This window comes from Podarcis cretensis (genome assembly GCF_951804945.1).
Source record: "Podarcis cretensis genome assembly, chromosome: 7".
In the NCBI taxonomy this organism is placed as follows: Eukaryota; Metazoa; Chordata; class Lepidosauria; order Squamata; family Lacertidae; genus Podarcis; species Podarcis cretensis.
Window position 1 is genome coordinate 83,766,892 of NC_137176.1, and position 22,785 is coordinate 83,789,676.

The 22,785-nt window shown below is 47.1% G+C and overlaps 1 protein-coding gene across 3 annotated transcripts in view; it reads right to left on the reverse strand.

Moving 5' to 3' along the window:
* The window catches only part of ST3GAL1 (ST3 beta-galactoside alpha-2,3-sialyltransferase 1), a 121,114-nt gene that overhangs the window by 19,169 nt on the left and 79,160 nt on the right, over positions 1-22,785 (reverse strand). For all 3 annotated transcript variants that reach the window (XM_079984467.1, XM_079984468.1, XM_079984469.1), the window contains 2 exons: positions 6,686-7,597; positions 1,896-2,092 (listed from right to left, as the gene is read on the reverse strand). In XM_079984467.1, the coding sequence (XP_079840593.1) occupies positions 1,896-2,092; positions 6,686-7,000 (512 nt within the window). In that variant the 5' untranslated portion in view covers positions 7,001-7,597. The remainder of the gene's footprint in view (positions 1-1,895; positions 2,093-6,685; positions 7,598-22,785) is intronic.

A 22,785-nucleotide genomic window follows, 5' to 3' on the forward strand; every position in this document is an offset into this window, starting at 1 on the left:
CCCATACAGTCTGCCTGTTTACTTCAACTTAAACCGCCCTGGATTTTATTTTATTTGTTTGTTTAAAGGTCAGCATATTGAAAGCAAATATCTATCTATCATCTATCTATCTATCTATCTATCTATCTATCTATCTATCATCTATCTATCTATATCTATCATCTATCATCTTCTAGCTATCTCTCAGAATATTTATTTAATTTAAGTGGAACAACCAAAGCATTCCCAAGAGGCAGAGTGAAGACCTGGCAAGAGCTAGAATCAATTATTGTACAGAAATATAGTAAAACCACAGATAGTCTAAGCCAAAGCCTAGGGCTTGCAGATCAGAAGGTCGGCAGTTTGAATCCCCGTGATGGGGTGAGCTCCCGTTGCTCGGTCCCAGCTCCTGCCAACCTAGCAGTTCAAAAGCACGTCAAAGTGCAAGTAGATAAATAGGTAACGCTCCGGCAGGAAGGTAAACGGCGTTTCCGTGCGCTGCTCTGGTTCGCCAGAAGCGGCTTAGTCATGCTGGCCACATGACCCGGAAGCTGTACGCCGGCTCCCTCGGCCAGTAAAGCGAGATGAGCGCCACAACATCAGAGTCGTCCACGACTGGACCTAACGGTCAGGGGTCCCTTTACCTTTTATAGTAAGCTGCCTTGTGCATATTCAGACCAAGCTCAGTATTGTCTGCACTGAGCAGCAGCTGCTGTTCAGTATTTCAGACTGGTCTCTCTCTCCCCACCAGCCAGTGGTGTAGCTTTTTTGAGGGGGGCACAGGGGGCACAGCTTCCGTCGCTGGGCTCCGTTGGAAACGGCTTCTCCATGCGGACCAGGAAGCGACCTCTCCGGACAACGGAATGACTTTCCTTTTCTTATCTCGGTGGCTGCAATCTCCTGGGTGATGTGGATGCCGTGTGTAATGGTTATAAGGGGTTACTTGTGCGTAAGTTGCCATTACTTTTGGCTAGATTGCCTGGCTAACCATGCCTCGGCTTCTGTTTCAGTGTATCTGAAGAAGTGTGCATGCACACGAAAGCTCATACCGAGTACTAACTTAGTTGGTCTTTAAGGTGCTACTGGAAGGAATTTTTTTATTTTGTTTTGACTATGGCAGACCAACACGGCTACCTATCTGTAACATGCCTCGGCTGACAGCCTTTCACTCCGTGGCCGTTCAGTCGCTAGCAGAATCCGTCAGTGGGCGTTTCTTGAACCTTTTCCAGCATAGAAGTTGTTTGATGCCAAGTCTCTGCCTACTCTCCCTGCGCAGAACTCTTCTGCGCAAGGAAGGGGTGGGCAGAGGTGTGCCCGTGCTCTCTCCACTAGTTTCGGCCGAAGAGTCTTGGAGACCCCTCTCTGAATCCTCCATCTCCCTCCCTTCTCTACTGGTGTTGCGCTGAATTCCTTCCCCTCTGCTGGTCCCCTCTTTTGCATCGCTCGGGAGCCTTGCCTCCACCTCTCGCTCCGATGTCAGTTCCCTGACACCGTGAGGCAGTTGAATGTGCACCCATATTTTGTCCGTTTCAAACGTCCCTCCATGTGGCTCTGGCAACCCATGCTACACCACTGCTCCCAGCCTTACATGGAGATGCTGGGGACTGAAGCTGTGGCATTCTGCACAAGAACCAGGTGTTCTACTGCTGAGCTGCAGCCTTTTTCCTATGGAGTCAGTTCCCCCATTTGGTTTCAAATATCGAATTATCAGGTGAGGGGGAGGTGTATGTGAATCACGAGTCTGCAGCAGCAATGGGCTGAAAATTGGCAAATGGGATCTTTGGTGAGGCTCAGCTCCAGACGTCACCTATTTAAGCCTCACCGTGAAGACAATGGCTTCTTTCTTTTCTTTTCGTTACTTTCAGTGGCAGAGAGCGGTCAGGCTAAGATCGCTAAGCCTTGCAACAGAGACTCACCTGAACACGAAGTCATGGTTGTCGATCTCCTGGCCGTACTGCGACTGCTTGAGGTTACCCGAGTTCCCCACCACGGCACACTGCCTGCATCGTGAACCGCTTCTCTCCAGGAGCTGGTCCGCGTCTCCAGGGATGAGCTCAAACAGCTCCTGGATGGTCTCATTTAAACCCTTGGGGTTCTTTTCCCCTTGCAGCTTCTGTAAAGAAGAACACACAAGTCACTGCGCGGCTTTCGGAGGGGCTGTGGAAAAAGGATTCCAGGCACAATTCAAAGTGTTGGTGCTGACCCCTAAATGGCCTCGGTCCAGTATACCCAAAGGAGCATCTCCACCCCCATCATTCCGTCTGGACACTGAGGTCCAGCTCCAAGGGCCTTCTGGCGGTTCCCTCCTTGCAAGAAGTGAGGTTACAGGGAAACAGGCAGAGGGCCTTCTTGGTAGTGGTGCCCACCCTGTGGAACACCCTCCCATAAGATGTCTAAGAAATAAACAACTACCTGACTTTTAGAAGACATCTGAAGGCAGCCCAGTTTAGGAAAGCTTTTTATGTTGATGTTTTATGTGTTTAATATTTTGTTGGTAGCTGCCCAGAGTGGCTGGGGAGGCCTGGCCAGATGGTCGCAGTATGAGTAATAAATTGTTGCTGTTGTTTGTTGTTGTTACAGCAGTGTCTTGGCTTAGGAATCAATAGGCTGGAGCAGGTTAGTTGACACAAGAGGCATTCAAACGTGGTAGATATCACATTCGTTTCCTTGATTAAAGCTCTTGGAGAAACCGCCTTCTTGAGTGTCAGACCCACTAATGGTCTCAATCTGCTGAGCCTGTCTTCACATGCAGGGGAAATCCTTAATTCACCGAGGGTTTGAGACCCATCAGCTACCCTCAAGTGGTTTAGCCAGTCAGTCAAAGCCATTCCCAGGGTGTGGCCGCTGTTGCATGCTGACTGCTTCTAAGAGCCACAGGTGAGATCGGAGTGCAGGCTGGGGACCAAAGGTGAACAAACTACCCCAGAAGGAGCATGGTGTGTCCCCCACCAGGGGAAAAAAAGATCCCTGCATTCCCATGCACCCTATTTTATCCTCCTAACAACGCTTTGAGGTAGGGATTCAAACCCCGGTCTCCCAGGTCCTAGTCCGACACTCTAACCTCTACACCACATTGGTATCCCTACCTAGACTTGCAATTTCCATAATATGGTGCTTTTATTTCCTTACGGGCAAATGTGAACATCTATTCTGCAGCTGTTTCCTACCCCCGCCCAAACCCAATTATAATGTGAAGTAAGAAATGAGCCAGCTGGTGGGACCACAGGCAACAGAAATGTGGTCATTGCCTCTAATGATATTGATTTTGGGGAGGATTGGCAGGTGTCCCGTCCCCCCCCCCCCACTGTCAGCACAGATTTAACGGGCCTCTCAGATATCGGGAGAGCCACCCACGACAGAAATTTCTGATGGACAGCTTGCCACAGAAACCAGATACCATGCAGAACAAACCGTTTCTCAGATTGGTCACTAAAGCTGCCTCCAGGCTGTCAGTAATTTGCAGGAGGGATCCAAGAGCATGCCGGAAATTTAGGTTTGTGCAACTGCAGTGTTCTTACAAAAGGCAACTTCTTTGCAGATTTGTTGAGAGCCAGTGGTGGTTTGGTGGTTAGAGTGTTGGACTAGGACTTGGGAGAGATCAGGAAGCTCGCTGGTTGACCTTGAGCCAGACACTCACTCTCAAGACTACCTTGCAGAGTTGCTCTGAGGATAATATGGGGGAAAGGGACAGCCATGCAAGTCACTTTTGAGTTCTTTGGAGAAACGGGTGGGATAGAAATGAAACAAGCAAACAAAATGATAGTTACGAAAATGGCTGGGAAACACATTGAGGGGATGAATGAATAACACAAAGGTTCAATGCCTATTGTTGACCACATCTGTGGCCCTCCAGATGCTTGCAAGGATCTATCGGGCCCTGCCCTGATGGCCAATGCTCAGGGATGATGATAATAATAATAGTAATAATTTATTATGTATATCCTGCCCATCTGGCTGGGTTTCTCCAGCCACTCTGGGCGGCTTCCAACAAAGTATTAAAATACAGTAGTCTGTTTTTTTTTTGTTTTTTTAAAAAATATTTTTTATTAAGGATTTTCTTGTTTTACAGAAGTGTAGTGCCTCGTTTTTTGTTTTTTTTTCTTCTTCTTCTTCCATGTAACGTTTTTACAAATCCGTTTCATTTGTTGAGGCATTAGGGGGAGAAGAAAACAGAAAGAAAAAAGAAAGGGGGGTGGGGAGAGGGAGGATGGATGGGGGTGGGGTCGGGTGGCGGTGTTTCTATTATGTTTAATGTATGTAGAGTTTGGTGTCAGCGTTGCTTGTGTTGTTCACTTGTGTTCCTTTGGTGGTGAGAGAGGTTGGGGTTGGCTTAGGGTGTGATTGTTTGCTTGTGATTGGCTGTGGTGATCTTTGTTTTCGTGTGTGAGTGAGGTGGGTGGGTGTTTTGGATCAGGTTAGCCATATTGATTTGTATGCTGTTGGTGGATTATTGTCATTGTCCTGTTGGGCTGTGTATGTGATAAAGGGGAGCCATACCGGGGTGAAGGCGTCTTCTTCTGTTTGTCCCCGTGTCAGTTTCAGTTTATTAGTTAATTTTTCTAGTAGGGCTGTTTCCCATACTATTTGGTACCATTGGTCCATGCTTACTCCTGACAGGTCTCTCCAGTGTCTGGTTATGATGTTTCGGGCTGCTGAGAGCAGGTGGGTTATGAGTTCTTTGTGGTGTAAATGGGCATTGTTGTCTTGGAAGATGTTTAGTAGGGCCAATTCTGGGGTGATGTCTATTACTTGCTTAGTTATTTTACATATTTCTTGTATGGCTGTTGTCCAGAATAGTTGAATTTTGGGACACTCCCACCACATGTGGAGGTATGTGCCTGAGGAGGTGCACCCTCTCCAGCATTTTGGTGAGGTTCCTGGGTGTATTAGCGCTAGTTTCCTTGGTGTTAGGTACCACCTGTAGGTGAGTTTCAGTGTGAGTTCTTTTCTTTTCGTTGATATGGATTTAAAGGGGGGTTTAGACCACATTCTGGTCCATTGAGTGGGGTTAATCTCATAGCCTATGTCATTCTCCCATTGTTTTTTGATTGTGTCTAGGGGATTTGCGGGATTTTGGAGTAGTATTTTGTATATTGCGGATACCGTCCCTTTACCGTTTCCCTTTGTTGTTAGGAGGAGGTTTTCGAAGGTTGTCAGGGGCCTAGTTGCTGCTGATTTTACTGTTGGGTTGTTTAAGAAGGCATGTAGTTGGTGTTGTGTTAACCAGGTCATTTGGGTGTCTTCTAGTTTGTCTTGTATTTCTTGTGTTGACAAGGGTTTGTTATTTTTATAAAAGTCTATTAGGCGATGTAAGCCTTTGGTTCGCCAGGTTTTTGTCTGGAGGTTTTGTGCTGCATGGTAGAATAGTCTGTTAAACATTAAAAGCTTCCCTAAACAGGGCTGCCTTCAGATGTCTTCTAAAAGTCTGGTAGTTGTTTTTCTCTTTGACATCTGGTGGGAGGGCGTTCCACAGGGCGGGTGCCACTACCGAGAAGGCCCTCTGCCTGGTTCCCTGTAACTTGGCTTCTCGCAGCGAGGGAACCGCCAGAAGGCCCTCAGAGCTGGACCTCAGTGTCCAGGCAGAATGAGGGAGGTGGAGATGCTTCTTCAGGTATACTGGACCGAGGCCGTTTAGGGCTTTAAAGATCACCACCAATAATTTGAATTGTGCTCGGAAACGTACTGGGAGCCTCCAGCCAGAGAACCCTCTAGGGAACCCTCACCAGAGGAAGACTCTGACTAAATATCAGGAAAAACTTTCTGGCAGTAAAAGCTGTTTGACAGTGGAATGGTCCCCCTCAGGAGGTGGTGGACTTTCCTTCATTGGAGGTTTTTAAGCAGAGGTTTGTTTGGCTATATGTCAGGGACGCTTTAGCTGAGATTCCTGCACTGAAGGGGGTTAGACTAGATGCAGCTCTCAGATCCTTTGATTCAATTTGCCAATAGCTGGGAATTTTGAATGAAACTCTTCCTACGATTTTATGATCCTTACAAATTTGGCCACGCAAGGCTCCAACCAACCGCGGTGCACAACAATGCACGTACGAGGGTAAAGGAAAATGCACCACGTTTGTGAAAAACAACCCCAAAAGATTTACATCGCATTAGGGGGAATTTGCTTGAAAAGGTGTTTCGTCTTGGTCAAAAGTGCATACAGAAATGTGCCTGTTTCTGGAGAATCCTGCACTAAAATGCTGGTGGTTCACGCATAGGTAAAGGTACCCCTGACCATTAGGTCCAGTGGTGGACGACTCTGGGGTTGTGGTGCTCATCTCGCTCTACAGGCCGAGGAAGCTGGCGTTTGTCCGCAGACAGCTTCCGGGTCATGTGGCCAGCATGACTAAGCCGCTTCTGGCGAACCAGAGCAGCGCACGGAAACACCGTTTACCTTCCCGCCGGAGTGGTACCTATTTATCTACTTGCACTTGACATGCTTTCGAACTGCTAGGTGGGCAGGGGCAAGGACCGAGCAACGGGAGCTCACCCCATCACAGGGATTTGAACCACCGACCTTCTGATCGGCAAGCCCTAGGCTCAGTGGTTTAGACCACAGCGCTGCCCACGTCCCTCTTGGTTCACACATACACACCAATTAAAAATGGCTAGGGAAAATTCGGATGACTGAAGGCTGGGGGGAAAAACAACACAAGAAAGTGGGGAGACCCCAAGACAAACAGGTCTCTCTCCTCCACAGCTAACTACTCACCAGCCACCACTTGTAGCTGTCTTCGGGCATGAAGGCATTCTGTGTGGTCAAGAAGGGTTGCATAGTTTGGTTGAACCTGTCGTCGAACCAGAGCGAGACCCCCTCTTCAGAAATGCACGTGCGGCAGCTGCAAGGCCTCCGGGAATATTTCATCAGTCTCCGAAACTGCTCCGAAAACTGGTAGACGAGCTGTTTGGGGTCCCAGGCGACCATGACCGTGTTGTGGCTGTAGTTCAGCAAGAACGACGTGATGGTGATGACAAACAATAAGGCAAGAGTAAACATCTTGAAGCCCCTCTTCCTGATGGCCAGCATCTTGACCCGCTGCTGCCGCCTCCGCCTCCTCCTTAGCCCGGATGCTCGAGTGAAACGCCAGTGGCTGAGGCAACCAAAAGCGGAGGTTTCCTTCCAGGGCTCTGTTTAGGCTGCAAACAGTAGCTTGATTGCCTTTATTGTCCAAAAGGAACAGCCCACATTACTATGTCCTGGAGCGACTGAAACAGGACTGAATCCCTGATCATCTTTTATCTCCTTTTATGAGAAAAATAAAAGGCTCCATCCACCTTCACAACTCTTTCTTCCTTCAGCTCTCCTCCAGCAGCTGCTAATTCCTCCAAAGGTTTAATGAAAGCAAACAACTGCAATTTTCTGTTTCTTTTTTTGCCACCCCGGCAGTTTGAGGGAGGAAATTATTAACAATGTCAAGGAACACTCCCCCACCCACCTCTTTGCTGTGTGGGAAGAGAGACCTTAAATGAAAAAAAGGCTTTAAGTAAGGGCGAAAAAATCACTTTTCCTCTGGAAATTATTTCATTAGGGCCGCTGATTAGCTCATTCAAAGGTTGTCATTCCAGGCAGCTGGCAGTCAAAAGCCTTGTCCACATTACGATGCTGAAACTCTTTTTTCTCTACCTGGAAAACACAAGAGAGAAGGAGAAACTTCAACAGTGAGTTTCAGGGATCTTTCCATTTAATGGGAGGGCGCGGGTTTCATTTCCCAACCCCCCACAGCTTCAAATCAATGGAAATTAAACGTTTCTGCTGCTCCCAACATAGGATTCATGTGTTGAGAAATTTCCAAAGAGGCTTTTTCAACATAATAAAGCCTACGCTCTCTTGCAGGCTGAGCCACCGGTCGGCTGGGTTTTCTGCAACATATTCAGGATATAATCTGTGTTTTTGAAATTATAGTTTGCCTGCATTTCATGAAATCTACCCGTTACATTAAGGCACAATTGGTAGCACTTACCAACAGAAGAGTATTCATAACAAGCAGAAGTGGAACACTGGAATAAATGGAGTGGAGCAGCCACAGCAAGGCTCCCGCATGAAAACAGATGGACGTACAAGGCTGTAGTTTGTTCATCTAGCTCAGGCTGTGCTGTCTACTGGGATAGCTCAGTAGGTAGAGCATGATAATGTCAGGGTTGTGTGTTTGAACCCCACATTCGGCAAAAGATTCCTGCATCGCAGGGGGTTGAATTATGTGGCCGAGGCCTCATCAGATGCTTTGCAATTTGCAGCAAGGGCCATGGCAGCAGATGTAGGAGTGCGCAGGCAGCTCTGGTTTAAACAGTGGCAGTCAGAAGCCAAAGCCAAGACCAGCCTGGCCAGCGAGCCCTTCAAGGGTGGGCAAGCTGTTTCAGGAGGGCTTGGAAGATGCACTGGTAGAGACCAGGGACAAAAAGAAGGCACTGCAATGCGCTCTACGTGAGGCTAACTTTGAAGGTGACCCAGAAACTACAACTAATCCAGAATGCGGCAGCTAGACTGGTGACTGGGAGCGGCTGCCAAGACCATATAACACCAGTCCTACATCGGCTCCCAGTACATTTCTGAGCACAATTCGAAGTGTTGGTGCTGACCTTTAAAGCCCTAAACGGCCTCGGTCCAGTATACCTGAAGGAGCGTCTCCACCCGCATTGTTCTGTCCGGACACTGAGGTCCAGCTCCGAGGGCCTTCTGGCAGTTCCCTCATTGCAAGAAGTAAAGCTACAGGGAACCAGGCAGAGGGCCTTCTTGGTAGTGGCGCCCACCCTGTGGAACGCCCTCCCACCAGATGTCAAAGAGAAGAACAACTACCAGACTTTTAGAAGATTAGATTAGATTAGATTAGATTAGATTAGATTAGATAAATTTATTGTCATTGTCCGTATATACACAGTATACACAACAACGAAAATCAAACACCCAAGACCGGATTCACATACACATTTGCACGTATCTCCAACACTCTCATCCTATTCAGACATAATCTATTAAAACATACATAATCCAGAATATAACACAACCTATTAGAAACATAGCATAACCTAAAACCTATCTCATTCCTTACTACTCACTGCTTGCTATTTCTTACAACTGGCCCTGAGATCATTGTTTAGTGCAATCAGAGCTCTTGGATAGAAACTATTCAGAAGGCGTGTGGTTCGTGTTTTCATTGTCCTATATCTTCTGCCCGAAGGCAACAGTTCAAAGAGGTTGTGAGCAGGATGGGTGGGATCTCTCAGGATATTGTGTGACTTCTTCAAGCTGCGAGACGTGAAGATCTCATCCAGGGTTGGTAGTTGGAGCCCAATAACATTCTGGGCAATTTTAATTATTCTCTGTAAGGCTTTTTTATCCATTCCAGAGCTGTTCCCATACCACGATAATATACTATAGGTTAAGACACTCTCAATGGTACTATGATAATAGGACAGAAGTAGGTGCTGAGATAGATTCAATCCCCTGAGCATTCTCAGGAAATACAACCTCCCCTGCACCTTCCTCACAACCATATTAATATTTGCAGTCCATGAGAGGTCCTCAGAGATGTAAGTGCCCAGGTATTTAAAACTACCAACCCTCTCCACCTCCTCGCCATTTATGTGCAATGGTAAAACTACACTTTTCTTTCGCCTAAAATCAATTATGAGTTCTTTGGTTTTTTTGGTGTTAAGCATAAGATTATTTTCTTTACACCATTGAACTAACCCCTGTACTTCTTTCCTATAAGCAGCCTCATCATTCTCACTAATGAGCCCCACCACTGTTGTATCATCCGCAAATTTGATGATTGTGTTGGACTTATACAGTGGGGTGCAGTCAAATGTGTACAGGGAATAGAGGAAGGGGCTTAACACACACCCCTGAGGGGCTCCTGTGCTTAATACTAGAGTAGAAGAGTGGTAAGGTCCCATTCTCACTGTCTGCGGCCTATCGGTCAGGAAATTCCTTACCCACAAGCAGATCTTCTGATGTATACCCAAATTGGTCATTTTAAGGAATAACCTGTCTGGTAGAATTGTATTAAAGGCAGAACTGTAGTCCACAAACAACAGCCTTGCGTAGGTTCCCTGTTGTTCTAGATGACTCAGTACAGTATGGACAGCGATGGAAATAGCATCATCAGTAGATCTATTCCTTCTGTATGCAAACTGGAACGGGTCTAGAGTGGATGGAAGACCAGCCTTAATATAATCTAGCACCAATCTCTCAAAGCATTTCATAACGACAGATGTTAGGGCCATTGGTCTGTAGTCATTGAGAGATACCACCACTGACTGTTTAGGGACTGGCACTATAATCGATGTCTTCAGGCAGGTAGGGACAGAACCTTGCAACAGGGATAGATTAAAAATGTCCGTAAATACACCAGCTAATTCTGCAGCACAGTCCCTGATAACTCGTCCCATAATTCCATCCGGTCCAGCTGCCTTCCTAATATTAATGCTCTGAAAAGCACGTTGTACGTCGGAGGTCTGTAATAAAAGTGGTTGTTTATCAGTAATAGTTCCTGATGGTGTGCTGGTAGCCAATGCTGTAGTGACGGTGGTTCCAGTTCCCACCTCAAAACGACTGAAGAATTGATTCAGCTGATCAGCCAGGTGCGCACTGCTGTTAGCCAGTTCGTTTTTAATATTTTGCCCTGTAATTTGTCGCAGGCCTTGCCATACACGACGAGGGTCGGAGCTCTCAAAATGCTTTTCGATCCTCCGGCAGTACATGGCTTTGGCATCCCTAATGCCCTTTTTCAGTTTGGCTCTAGCTTCTCTATACTGTTGCGCATCGCCAGAGTGAAAAGCAGCATTCCTTGCCTTTAGCAGAAGATACACATCCCTGTTTAGCCAGGGCTTGTTGTTAGGAAACACCCGTATTTGTTTGGTGGTAGTAACGACATCAATGCAGCTTTTGACATAGAACAGTACTATTGAAGCGTATGTGTCCACATTATTCTCCGCAAAAAGTGACCATTCAGTGTTCCGAAAGCAATCTTGAAGTTGCTCGGATGCACCTGCTGGCCACATTCGTATCTCTCTAGTTGATGGTCTAATTCTGCGTACGAGAGGTCTATATGATGGTATCATAAGTAAGGATATGTGGTCTGACTGTCCCAAATTGGGCAAGGGCTTGGTCTTGTATCCATGCATGATGTTGCTATATACTCGGTCTAGGGTATTTCCCCCCCTAGTGGGACAATCAACATACTGATGGAACTTAGGAAGCACAGTCCTTAAATCGGCTCGATTGAAATCACCAGCAACCACAAATGCTCCATCCGGGTGGGCCCGCTGCTGTTTGCTAATAGCAGTTAGCAGGTGACCCATAGCTATAGTAGTATTTGCATCGGGAGGTATATACACCGCTGTTATTATGACAACATTAAACTCACGTGGCAAATAAAAAGGGCGGCACTTCACCACTAGGTACTCCAAATCAGGAGAACAATGCATGTCCATTTGTTTAATGTCCGAGCTCCAGTTGTTATTTATATAAACGCAGATTCCTCCTCCTCTACTCTTCCCGGATTCGGCGGTTCTATCCGCTCTAATTACTGAGCGTCCTTCTAGCTGCAAAAGTCCCTGTGGAAAGGAGGAATCCAGCCACGTCTCTAAAAGGACCATAACACAACAGTCCCGGATACTTTTCTGCCGAGAGGTAATAAGTTCCAACTCCTCTACCTTGTTGGGTAAAGATCTAACATTTGATACAAGGAGACTTGGCAGTGCAGGCTTGTGAGGATTTTTACTTAGCCTCACTCGTAGTCCGGCCCTACAGCCCCTCTTCTGCTTACGCCCTCTCCGTTTCCTTTTCTTTCTGGCCAGGAGAGCAAGGGGAGTATCCCAAGGATATGCAAGATATGGAGGCTCTCTGATAAGCTCAGCTGGAATGTTGTAGGTTAAGACCTCCTGGCTGCAGCCTTCTCTGCCGATACTTAAGAGCTCTTGACGACTATAAATTACATCTGAAGGCAGCCCTGTTTAGGGACGCTTTTAATGTTTAACAGACTACTGTATTTTAACACTTTGTTGGAAGCCGCCCAGAGTGGCTGGGGAAACCCAGCCAGATGGGCGGGGTATAAATAATGATGATGATGATGATGATGATGATGATAATAATAATAATAGAGAAAGGAAAACTATTCTTCCTTTTGTCCCTACAGGGGCTCATCCAATGCTAGAGACCCCAAGAAACACCACCTGCTCACGACTTTGGATGAAAGTGTGGACCCGTGGGGCGCAGCAAGTCCAATCCTGCTTCTCCCCCAATTCACAACTTCACTCATATTCCATGACCAAGGCTGGTGCCTAAAGCTATTCCCAGGCAGCACTGTTGGAAACCATGCAACTTTCCATTTCTCCAATTTCCTTAGTAACTCGCAGACATACTGGAAAGAGCTTGCTTTAATCCAGGTGTGCAAAGAGCTTTCTCTTCCCCCTCCCCATCCCTTTTAAATGGCTCTCGCAAGACAAATCACCACTGGGCTTGAGCCTAAACTTGAAGAATGTGGCTGCGAAAGGAATTTCACCAGGCCAAGCCAAATAACATCTGGAAGATGTGAGAAGGCCACTCCTCTGAGTCTGTGTGTCAGTGTGTTTCATGAGAGAGGACCAGAGATGGCCACAGTCCATAAATCACAGGTGCACAGCCTGTTCTGCCTGCCCAGTCCCACCCCACCCTGGTCCTGCGCATACCCAGCCAAGGAAGGCAAACAGCAGACAGTTAATTCTTTATTGACAAAAGCACACACTTAACAGCAGCTCCTAAGGTATACCAGATGCACACACACAGAATCACAGAATTGTAGACAGAGTTGGAAGGGACCGCGAGGCTCATCTAGTCCAACCTCCTGAAATGCAGGAATCTTTTTGCCCAAAGTTGGGCTTTAACCCAAGACTCTCATGCTCTAGCAACTGAGCTATCCAGGGTTTCTGGCATCTACATGGCTGCTTTCCAGTTTCATGCCCAGCACAGCCATCAAGAAATCTGTGGGACCACACACTCCTAGGCTTATGTACAGTGGTACCTTGGGTGGTGCTGTGGTCTAAACCACAGAACCTAGGGCTTGCCGATCGGAAGGTTGGCGGTTCGAATCCCCGTGACGGGGTGAGCTCCCATTGCTCAGTCCCTGCTCCTGCCAACCTAGCAGTTCGAAAGCACGTCAAAGTGCAAGTAGATAAATAGGTACCACTCCGGCAGGAAGGTAAACGGCATTTCCGTGCGCTGCTCTGGTTTCACCAGAAGTGGCTTAGTCATGCTGGCCACATGACCCGGAAGCTGTACGCCGGCTCCCTCGGCCAATAAAGCGAGATGAGCGCCACAACCCCAGAGTCGGTCACGACTGGACCTAATGGCCCTTTACCTTTACCTCGGGTTACAGATGCTTCAGGTTACAGACTCCGCCAACCCAGAAATTGTACCTCGGGTTAAGAACTTTGCTTCAGGATGAGAACAGAAATCATGCGGAGGCAGCAGGAGGCCCCTTTAGCTAAAGTGGGGCTTCAGGTTAAGAACAGTTTCAGGTTAAGAACAGACCTCTGGAACGAATTAAGTTCGTAACCCAAGGTACCACTGTACACTCATCTGATGGAGTATGAATATACCACCTGAGACTTCTCCTGCATGGAAGCTACCCCTCCTGGTTCTGGGAGACAGTGAGGCTGGGGATGCCGAGGGTTCGACTGGCCTGCCCCTTGCCTGCACAGCCTCTTCCTCTGCTTCCGATCCTTTCTGTGCCCTCATGTCCATCTCTGACTGCTCCGACTTCTGATTTGCATGTGGCACAAAACCCCATAAATTGCCGCCCCCCTCTCCTCTGTCACACACTCGCCAGAGCCCTGCCAGTCTTTCTTTCCCTCCCCACACTTTTCTTGTTACTCCACACAGAGCTGAAACCTGCACAACTGGGTTTGGCTCAGAATTCCCCGGAATCCATTCAGCCGGGTAAAGAAAGGGCTTCTAAATCAAGAATGTCAGCCCTTGACATTTGCTCAGGTGAAACACAGGCGTTGTCGATTGCTCTCCCACGGAAAAGGAGGGAGACGGCTGCCTGCAGGGCTTCTTCCTGGGAAAGCTCTGAAAAATGCAAGTTTGACTGTCGTAAGCAAACATTCCGTTACACTCGAGTGTGACCAAGAAGCAAAACTTGAGGGCAGGGCTACGCAGGTTAAAACTGATAGAACTGTGCAGCCCAGCCTAGCATTGATTCTTAATAGCTGTGATAACTGAGGACCACCAGGGGAGAAGTAGCAATTTGAAACACCTCTCCAATGGCATTCCTGATTGCATCTTCTTAACTTTCTCCCACAGAAGTGAACAAGGCCGTATCTCAAGTAACCTGCTCCTGAGCTGCAGAAGGCCTTATGTATTAGTACCGTAACCTTGAACTTGGCCCAGTCGCAGATTGGCTGCCGGCGCAAATCCCACTAACAAGGTGTTGCATGCCGGTGGTATTTTGCGCCCACAAGCCGCCTAAGAGATTATGTATCATGAGACCTGTCTAAACTTAACTTCCTTACATGAAGACTATTGTTGCATGTATTGTGACTTGGTGAGTCACGAGCATGTGATTTCAACTCAAGAGAGTATTTTAAAACAGGCAAATTAATTGCTCTTGCCTTTAAGCTGCATTCTCTGCTATGTTCCTTTCTTCGCCACCAAAGGCTGGCAAACAGGCTTTGCTTGGTTATTTGGGATGACAGCCCCTCACTGCCTTGTCCCTTGAATCAAACTTTGCGTGTGTGTGTGTGTGTGTGTGCACGCGCGCACACACACACACACACAGAGAGAGAGAGAGAGAGAGAGAGAGAGACCTTCTTTGCATCCTTATCCCCAAAGTTTTGTGGAACATTCTGATATCAGATGAGGCCAGCACTGAGGAAACAGCAAAACAAGGGGGGAAAGCAGCTTCCTCTTGCTCCTGCCTAAATTCCACATGCAATGCTGTCAGCTGCTACATTGGTTGGATGGACATAAATGCTTTAGCTGAGATTCCTGCACTGCAGGGGGTTGGACTAGATGATCCTCAGGGTCCCTTCCAACTCTATAATTCTAAGGAATATGAGCATTCCCCAACCTGGCACACTGCAGGTATTTGGGACTACAACTCCCATTAACTCCAGGCAACATAGCCGTGCATTTAGAGTGCATTGGGTTGGCCTAGACTGGCATGGTGCATCTGTGCCAAATTTGCCATGGTCTATGATTGGATGCAGGTGGCGCTGTGGGTTAAACCACAGAGCCTAGGACTTGCTGATCAGAAGGTCAGCGGTTCGAGTCCCCGCGACGGGGTGAGCTCCCGTTGCTCGGTCCTAGCTCCTGCCCACCTAGCAGTTCGAAAGCACGTCAAAGTGCAAGTAGATAAATAGGTACCACTCCGTGTGCTGCTCTGGTTTGCCAGAAACGGCTTAGTCATGCTGGCCACATGACCCGGAAGCTGTACGCCGGCTCCCTTGGCCAGTGAAGCGAGATGAGTGCCGCAACCCCAGAGTCGCCCACAACTGGACCTAATGGTCAGGGGTCCCTTTACCTTTACCTATGATTGACACTGGGAGATCGGTCCAGTGCAAGACCAAAGGTCAGCTCCAACTGACCCACAACTAGCATGGTGTACATATTAAGGGATGCAACATGCCCAAACCCTGGTCTCTGAGGCATGTTCTAACACTGCCCTGCGCCTGCCCAGCATTTGAGTAAGAACCAGCCCACGGCATAAAGCAAGGCAATGCAGCATTATTAATAGCTAAAGCAGGTATGTTGTGGGCAAATGTAACAGGGCAGTGCTACCAACAAGCCTGGCTGTGAGCTGTCGCTCCAAAGGCTGAAAAAAATAAATAAATACAGGACATCTGATAGCCCTGCTAAGAAGATCAGATGTGATATCCCCTGTTTCTTTGGGTTGTGTTTTAGACAAGCTTTGGGATTTGACCAGGAGACTCCATAGACTGAAGATCGGGACAATATTTCTTAAGAATGTATTAATGCTGGTGCCCTTGTCTGGACCAATTGTGCAAAAGCTTTTTGCATGAAGTTCTCTTTCCCCTCCAGCAAACTAAAAACATACCATCTCACCCATCAATTCATTCTTAAGACAGCTAAATTCAAATTATTTTGCATACTACAAAAATGTTTTTAGAGGCATCTTTCGGGAACACAGAGGAAGTTTCCACACTGGAACTTAGGGCCACCCAATGAAGTGGAAGGTCTGAAGCAGTGTTAGAACCTCAGATATATAAGCTAGGCACCAAATACCGGTAGCTCCTTAAACCAAGGTTACAGTTGCCAAAACAAGAATGCCTAGTTACCATTTAGGGGTTGTTGTTGTTGTTTAGTCGTTTAGTCGTGTCTGACTCTTCATGACCCCATGGACCAGAGCACGCCAAGCACTCCTGTCTTCCACTGCCTCCCGCAGTTTGGTCAGACTCATGTTTGTAGCTTCGAGAACACTGTCCAACCATCTCGTCCTCTGTCGTCCCCTTCTCCTTGTGCCCCCCATCTTTCCCAGCATCAGGGTCTTTTCCAGGGAGTCTTCTCTTCTCATGAGGTGGCCAAAGTATTGGAGCCTCAGCTTCAGGATCTGTCCTTCCAGTGAGCACTCAGGGCTGATTTCCTTAAGAATGGATACGTTTGATCTTCTTGCAGTCCATGGGACCCTCAAGAGTCTCCTCCAGCACCATAATTCAAAAGCATCCATTCTTCGGCGATCAGCCTACTTTATGGTCCACCTCTCACTTCCATACATCACTACTGGGAAAATCATAGCTTTGACTATAGGAACATAGGAAGCCGAAGATACAGAGTTGGAACATGAGTCCATCTAGGCCAGTATTGTCGGCACTGACTGGCAACAGCTCTCTGGGGTTCTGGGCAGGTTTCTCTTCCAGCTCTAGTGAAGAGGCCAGGCAGGTTTTTGCATGCAAGCCATTCACTATGTCATTGAGCTACAGACCTTCTGCACTGTATGGATCATGCAGCAGCCAAGCAACTCCAAATAATAATAATAATAATAATAATAATAATAATAATAATAATTTGTACCCCACCCATCTGACTGGGTTGCCCCAGCCACTCTGGGCAGGTCCATGCCCAGATGGGATGCCCTACGAATGAGCACTCAGGGCTGATTTCCTTAAGAATTGATACGTTTGATCTTCTTGCAGTCCATGGGACTCTCAAGAGTCTCCTCCAGTACCAGAATTCAAAAGCATCAATTCTTTGGCGATCAGCCTTCTTTATGGTCCAACTTTCACTTCCATACATCACTACTGGGAAAACCATAGCTTTAACTAAACGGACCTTTGTTGGTAAGGTGATGTCTCTGCTTTTTAAGATGCTGTCTAGGTTTGTCACTGCTTTTCTCCCAAGAAGCAGGCGTCTTTTAATTTCAGGACTGCTGTCACCATCTGCAGTGATCATGGAGCCCAAAGAAAGTAAAATCTCTCACTGCCTCCATTTCTTCCCCTTCTATTTGCCAGGAGGTGATGGGCCCAGTGCCCATGATCTTCGGTTTTTTGGTGACATATAATGTAGGGATATTCTTCACAACTGTGAGCAGGGCAGCTGGGTGGGGTAAATGAAGACAAGCGACAACAATGAACTAGAACGTTGTTCTATTCTCCTGCTCAGGCATGCAAATATCCATGAATCTGTTCAACCCTCTTTCAGAGCCTTTTGTGTAGGTGGCAACTACAACCTCTTGTGAGAGCAAATTCCATCTTTTAACTATGCAGTGTGTGACTAAGTACTTTCTTTTGTCTGTCTTGAACCTTCAAAACGGTGTTCGAAATTAGCCCTAGGCGCCAAGATAATTGCCCGAGATAGAATAAAATGGATAGAATTCTACAGGATGTGGTATTAGTGTGTACAAACAGTCAAGATGCAATAATCACCAGGCAAGTATCTCCAGATGGTGGAGATGTCAGGAGCCATCTTGGTGCCTAGGCATCTTCACTTGGTCACAGGCAGCCAATAGCCAGAGGCAAACTGTGCTTGACGCCTGGCTAATTTTGAACACCGTTTTTGTTAAGTTGTGGGTGAACATATCAGATGACACAGCGATTCTTCAGACAGCTCTTGTTTGTTCACAGGCCAGAACAGAACTGAGCTGAAGGGTTCAGCCAGCCTGCTTATCTAGAGCTCAACTACAACGCAACAGTAACCACTTTCTGTAACTATCCAATCACTGAACATCACTTTCAATTCCTTATTTGCATATGTGGACCTGAGTGGAAACTATCTACAGTATCCCCCTGCAGGCCCAGGGTGAGAATTTCAGTACATAACAGTTTTGAAGGTCCAAGACAGACAAAAGAAAGTACTTAGTTACATACTGCATAGTTAAATGAGGGAATTTGCTCCCACAAGAGGTCGTAGTGGCCACCTACATGAAAAGCTTTGAAAGAGGGTGAAACAGATTTATGGATGATAAACGCTCTCAATGGCTACCAGGCCTACGTTGCAGGCAATATGCTTCTGAATATCAGTTTCTGGAATTGCAAGCATGGAGAGAGCTGCAGCACTCGCGTCCTGGTTTCTCAGGCTTCCCATAGGAATCTCATAGAAACATGGAGTTGGAAGGGACCCTGAGGATCATAGCTGTCAACTTACAGATTTGAAAATAAGGGACCAGCAGCCTTGAAAATAAGGGATCAGCAGCCAAAATAAGGGACCTGCAGCCTCACCTGTTCCAGACACTCCAGTCTTCCTGTCCTCCTGCAGTCTGGTCAAACTCATGCTGGTAGCTTCGAGAACACTGTCCAACCAACTTTGTAACCAGAGGTTCAACTGAATAGAATCTGAATCACATGCACCACAAGGCCTATGCAGCTTCAACTTAAGATGGCTCCCCGGCCTGGCTTTGCACTGCAAAGTTTGCAGCAGCACGTGCAACAAAATGGCGTCCAGGATTCAAAAAACCCCTCAGCATCCATTAACTAGCCACACACAAGGCATGCATGCTCCAACCCCCAGTCGTTCTTAGACTTCTTATTGGGTGAGCAACACAGCCAAGCAACACAGTTGGAGCCTCCCTCCTCCCTGGCCAGCAGGGAGGGAGGGAGAGGAGCTGCTTCCTTTGAAATTTAAGGGACATTTAAGGGACATCCATCAATAAGGGACAGCAGCGGGACATGGCGCTGGAATAAGGGACTGTCCCTTCAAATAAGGGACACTTGACAGCTATGCTGAGGATCATCTAGTCCAACCCCCTGCAATGGAGGAACATGCAGCTGTCCCTTATCGGGATCGAACCTGCAACCTTGGCATTGTGAGCACCACAGTATAACCAGGGCAGCTATCTGAGCTAGTCTGGCAGCTGTGGGAACAGGATCCTGCACTTGATGAGACTCTGGCCTGCTCTAGCACGGGTCTTAAAGTTGTGGGTTTCTTATTTTTAAGATATATTTGCAAAAAGGAAATCTACAATTGAGCAGAAGGAGAAGGGAAAGAAACTTTGGCATCTGACACTAACAGTAACATTTCGTTCATCTTGAGGCCCTGCTTAAAAGATTTCCTAGGTAATAACAAAAAGTCGCGTGCAGGTTACGAAACTTGGTGTCTTCCTCGAAGGGTTGTCAGTACGCAGCCTGCAGTTCATTTTCTGTGCCTTTGCGTCAACGGAAGACAATGGTCACCATGTTGCTTGGCAACGCAGTTATTTTCAAGTTGACAGCTTAATTAAAACCAATGAAGAATTTTGTTTGCGACAGCTGAGTTCCTTGGCCCCTCCCGGATACTCTGCTTCCTCCCAAGTCTTTCCTTTGACAGGAGAGAAGACAAGAGGCAGAACTGCCCCCTACGCATACAAACGCCCATCGCCCCTACTCACACAGCTGCAATTGTGTGGTCCAGCCTTGTTTTCTCACTGCAGAAAAGGCATTTGGAGTAAGTCTGCTTCCTCTCCTATCTCCCATTGTCATGCATGGTCCAGATCATCTTCCAGAGGTCTAACCTGTTACTTTTTTAAAGTCCCATAATTTCACCAGATTTGGTGGCTGGAAGAGGTTTGGTGTAGCTGGCACTTTACCTAAGTGTCGTAAGATGCGGAAGGGTCTTCTGCTGACATGAAAGGAGCCATGCACAACAATGATTCATATCAAGGCATGAATCCCATTCTGTAAGTTCATTCATATTAAAACAAAATCCTACCGGACGCTTTTGTCCTTTGCTTCAGAAACTCCTTCCTTTAATTAGGCTGCAGTAAGAGACTAGGGTGCTCACTGGAAGGACAGATTCTGAAGCTGAGGCTCCAGTACTTTGGCCACCTCATGAGAAGAGAAGACTCCCTGGAAAAGACCCTGACGTTGGGAAAGATGGAGGGCACAAGGAGAAGGGGGCGACAGAGGACGAGATGATTCTATGAGATGGTTGGACAGTGTTCTCGAAGCTACCAGCATGAGTTTGACCGAACTGCGCGAGGCAGTGGAAGACAGGAGTGCCTGGCGTGCTCTGGTCCATGGGGTCGCGAAGAGTTGGACATGACTAAATGACTAAACAAAAACAACAACAACAAAGAGACTAGGTATTCACTAGCTTCTTTGGCCCCAGATTATGCTCTCAAGACACATGTGGCCACCCAACCAATGTGGCTTAGCACATCTTGGCCTGGTCAAAGCCTGGATGCATGACCACTTGGGAACTACATGTACCCTGCCCAGGGTTCCATGTTGGATGAAAGCTGGGCTATAAATGGCAGGAAATGATTTTTAAAATCAAGGACACCCCACAGTACCTCAAGGATCATCATCTGAGGCCCTTCTTCATGTGCCTTCTCTACGAGAGGTCCAGAGGGTGGCAGCACAAGAATGGGCCTCCACGTTTGTGTGATGCTCTCCCCAGAGAAGACTCATTACATATCTTTATGCACCAGCGAAAGAAAGTTCCTCTTCTCCCAAACCTTTGCTGTTTAAACAATCTAAGGCCTTTTAAACTGTGCGTAGGATGGATGAGCTCTAGTTTTGTTTGCTATTATGTTATGTATTTTTATACTGTAAATTGCCCTATGATGAAGGACGGTATAATAACAGTAATATAACCAAATATTTTTTACAGGTGTATCTAACTGATTTATCACTTATATGTTTGCTGCCTGACAGATGGAGGGGACCCCCCACCCAATGTCTCCTGGTAAAACAACGTGAAAAACAGCCATGCTAAGCGGTACCTCAGAGCCAACTCCGTTTTGCTTCTCCTGCTCCAGAATAAAAATAACTTCCCTGGCAAGTCTTTTCCGCTGTTGGTTTTGACCTGGAACAACGTATCGGGGCCAGGAACTGGCAGAACCTCATTCATCACAATGAAGAGGATTGAAAGGCTTTTAGAATTATGCGCCGAGCATCCGAGATGTTAACCGTTTGAGTAAATCAATGGTTATCGCATCTTATCAGTGTACAGGCTCCTCGTAACAGGCTTAGACCAGCTAGCTGGATAAAAGGCTCTTTTCCCGCCGGTAATTTAAGCCGAACATGGGAGAGCTGGCATGCCCTTATTCTTCATGAGCTCAGCGGGTCTGTTGCTGTCAGATGAAATAAATGGCCACCCTCTCTTCCCTCTAACGCTCCGAGAAGGATTCTGGAGAAATTTAAATGGAAAGCAGACATCCTGCACCCTCAGGACACAGCAACAAAACCGCCCCCTTCTCTTTCGCAGTTTTATCTGTAAATGAAACCAGTTTGCAGCAGGCAATTGAGGCTTGGGGCCCCCCATACATACAGCAAGATCTGCCACTCTGCATGAGCCATTTCAGCCTGTCTATCTTTTGGGTTGCCAATCAGGGCATCTAGGCAATACCAGGCGAAATGGACCAGTTGTCCAACTCTATCTCAAGCAGCTTCACATATCTATGGAACTACTTCCTTAGGAAGTAGTTGTGGCTGCCAACTGGGAATGTCTTTAGAGGGGAATTAGATACATTCTTGAATTATAAGCCACCAACCAAGATGCCTAGGTTCAACTTCCACTCTGCTAGGAATTGTAAGCGGGGGGAAGGCTGTTGTGCTCAGGTTCTGCTTGTGAGCTTCCTAGGAACATCTGGTCAGGATCCTAGAATGGCCTGATCCAGAAGAATATTCCTTATCTTCTTACGTTAACTGCAAGGAAAGGGATTGACATATCCCTCCCCCACAGGCCCATTTCAATGTTTGGGGCTACAGTACAGTGTTATAAACTTAGATATATAAGTTGGGCACTGAATGGCTCCTTAAACCAAGGTTACAGTTGTGACATTAACATATGAGAGTGCTGGAGGTGAAATAGTTAAACAAGTTACCCAATTAGAACCCAAGGGGTGGAGTCAGAGGGACTATAAAACCAGCTCTGGGAGGGGTGAAGGGAGGAGTTTGTTGGGTGGTTGGTTGGAGTGGGAGTGAATTGGGATAGAGCCTGTGGGGAGATTGAGTTAGTGTAGCGAAATAAGCTGAGTCAGGAACAGTTAGGGGCTAGGAAGAGAAGTAAATATCTGAGAGGTGGTTTAGTGAGTGAGAGCAGGTAGCGGAAGTTATAGGTCTGGATAGGCAACTCATGATTGTAATGGACCGATACCGTTTATGAAACCACATGCTTGTTAAACTGCAATAAATAAACAGAAGTTTATGTTCCAGTTTAAACCTGACTGGACTCAGTATTGTACCAGGTAGGGCCTGGGTGGTGGCAGTAGGAAATAAAGTGATGGCACAGGGATCACTAGACGGTGAAAAGTCCGGGGACCCTGTGTGATCGCCACAACAGTTGCCAAAACTGAATGTCTAGTTGCCATTTGGGGCAAGACAGCTCTAAATTCTTATTTTTCAAATGATGGACTGACTGTGATTGATCCTCAGTTAAACAAAGGACAACCCTGAGCT